Genomic DNA, 2,281 nt, shown 5'->3' with positions numbered 1-2,281 from the left:
TTTCCCTGCTGTCTTTGTTGTTCTTTTTTTGCCTTCTTTATCCTTACCACCAAATGACCTTCTCTCTTCTTTCCTAGTGGTTATTCTGTCTTCCTTTCTGGCTTTTATAGGTTGCTTTACTTCCACTGCAAAAGAAAAAATTTCAATTACCCAAAAGCAACACTGTCACATCCAGAAAGACAAGTCCACTGCATGCACGCAGTGGAAGGACATTACTTTTGCAATGTATTTTCCTCTTTTTATTAATCTGAGCTGTACTGCACTGAAAAACAATACCTTGAAGAGTCCTTTGTTTAAATAAGGAATGAACAGGTCTCAGACGTGTATCAGAACAAGCTTCTAAGACAGCTAATAGTGACACAGGGTTTTCTGGATTAGTCTGCGTGAAAACCATGACTACATCTAGCTAAATTAAGTCTTACTTGTGTGTTGTTTTTTTAATGACACCAAACCACAGATCACAATTAGTATCACACAATCTTCCATTTTTTCTGATGCATTTTCTTATAAAAGTTTTGAGGGGCAACTGGGTGCAATTGCCAGTTGAAATTCGGCATGTTTTCTGCATGTCCAGCAGTCCACAGAAACCGGTTGCTGTGCTAAAACTACCATTTACCTGTTTCCTCTGGAACAACATCTACATAGGTGTCCTTCTCAGGCAAGCCAAGCAGGGATCTCAGCTTCAGAGAGTGACTCACCAGACCATCAATTGTTTCACGCCACAGCTGGAGACTGAGAAAAGTATCAGAATCAGAAGGAAGACAGTACAGCAACTGCCACCACGTTTTACCCTGTGCCCAGGAGTCAAGGCACTTTACAGCTGAGAGCTACTCTGTCCAACCAAACCAATAAAATAGCACCCACCATCTAAAGATCTGTGCAGAGGGATGCTAAATTACTTTCCTCATGTTTGAACCCTCTGGGGTCTCAATGGTTTGCAAATCAATGGGCTCATATGGACCCATAAATATTACTGTGAAACTAGATCTGCTCTTCAATGTGACACACATTGGTAAATCAGCATCAACCTGCTCTCTGTGTTTACCAAGAGGAACCTGCATCCTTCTAATTTAGAAGCAACTAGAAGCTGTTGATACGTTTACAGTCTGAAAGCCTGAGCAAAGAACAGAGAGACTGTATGAGGGAGCATACAGTTATCGGTGTAAAAGGGTACAGAAAATTACCCAAAGGTTTCATAAACACAGACTAGAATAATCTTGCCAGAAATAATCTTGTATACTCCCCAAAATTACATTAATTTAATATTTTAAACCTATCTCCAGAAAAAAAAAAAAAAGGGCATTTGGGTCCCAGACAGCTGCTACAATTAAACTATAAAAAAAACAGAGTGTAAAGACAACTTCTACACCTCATACAATTATCTGCACTCTGAATCACAGTGCTTGCAACAGAGCTTGCTAAGGCTGTTGATCACACGATGCATTTACAAGCTTTATCTTGCAAAGGTAACGCACCAGGTTTGATACAAAAGGTCTGACTGAGTTGGCCTCTGTTCAACACACAGCTCCAGTGCTGCCTTATTGAGCTGGGTCAGTGCTGCTTCTCGCTGCTCCTCCTTGGGGATTGACTTTATAGCCTGATGTGAGAGAAAAACACAGGGTCTGTGGAGCGCTTCTTCTCAGTCTTCATTCCCAGGCCATGGTCCCTGAGCTCAGAGCACACCACAGCTCTCTTCCTGCACACCATCCAGATGTGGCTTCCTATCCAGCTGGGATTTGGCCAAGGTGCACACACCATCCAGGATCTGGGGAACAATCCCACACCCCCCCAGTTAGACTGACAGTAAGCCCCTTTGCAATTTCACAGGTGTGCTGGAGAACAGGGATTCTAGTGAGCTAGTCAAGATTAGTTATAAAAGCAGCAGCGAGATTTCCAAGAGTACTACAAAAAAACTGTGCTGACACAATCCAAACCACTCTTGCTTTAATCTAAGGAGGTCTGTACTTTATCCACAGCCTGTCATGAGTGTCGCCTTAGTGCTCTGATGAATAGGAAGGACTCTCCCAGCTTTGGGGAAGCCCCAGGAGGCTGTAGGATTAGCCTGCTCCCCGCATTCAGCCCTGGGATGACAGAAAGCTTATGGGGCAAGAGCTTAAAATATCTATTACGTTGTCTGGTTCTCTTTTCTTCTTCACACAACAGCCCTCAAAGTCTCTTGGGAATCTCTTTACAGGAGAACTGAGGGTGTGGTCAGCAGAGCTGAAGTGCTTTTCTGTGACACTCATCATAAATCATCTCTAACAGCACGTTGGAAGCAGAC

The 2,281-nt window shown here is 43.1% G+C and overlaps 1 protein-coding gene across 1 annotated transcript in view; it reads right to left on the bottom strand.

Moving 5' to 3' along the window:
* The window catches only part of MYCBPAP (MYCBP associated protein), a gene marked incomplete at its 3' end in the record, with an annotated part of 11,155 nt that overhangs the window by 996 nt on the left and 7,878 nt on the right, over positions 1–2,281 (bottom strand). Inside the window, 3 exon segments of the mRNA XM_010292352.1 lie at positions 1–125; positions 617–732; positions 1,476–1,597. The exon segment at positions 1–125 is cut by the window's left edge and continues 38 nt beyond it. Of these exon segments, the coding sequence (XP_010290654.1) occupies positions 1–125; positions 617–732; positions 1,476–1,597 (363 nt within the window).

The sequence above is a fragment of the Phaethon lepturus genome, unplaced genomic scaffold (assembly GCF_000687285.1).
Source record: "Phaethon lepturus isolate BGI_N335 unplaced genomic scaffold, ASM68728v1 scaffold18270, whole genome shotgun sequence".
Classification (NCBI taxonomy): Eukaryota; Metazoa; Chordata; class Aves; order Phaethontiformes; family Phaethontidae; genus Phaethon; species Phaethon lepturus.
The sequence above is the reverse complement of the archived record's forward strand: the minus strand, read 5'-3'. Positions and strand labels throughout refer to the sequence as shown.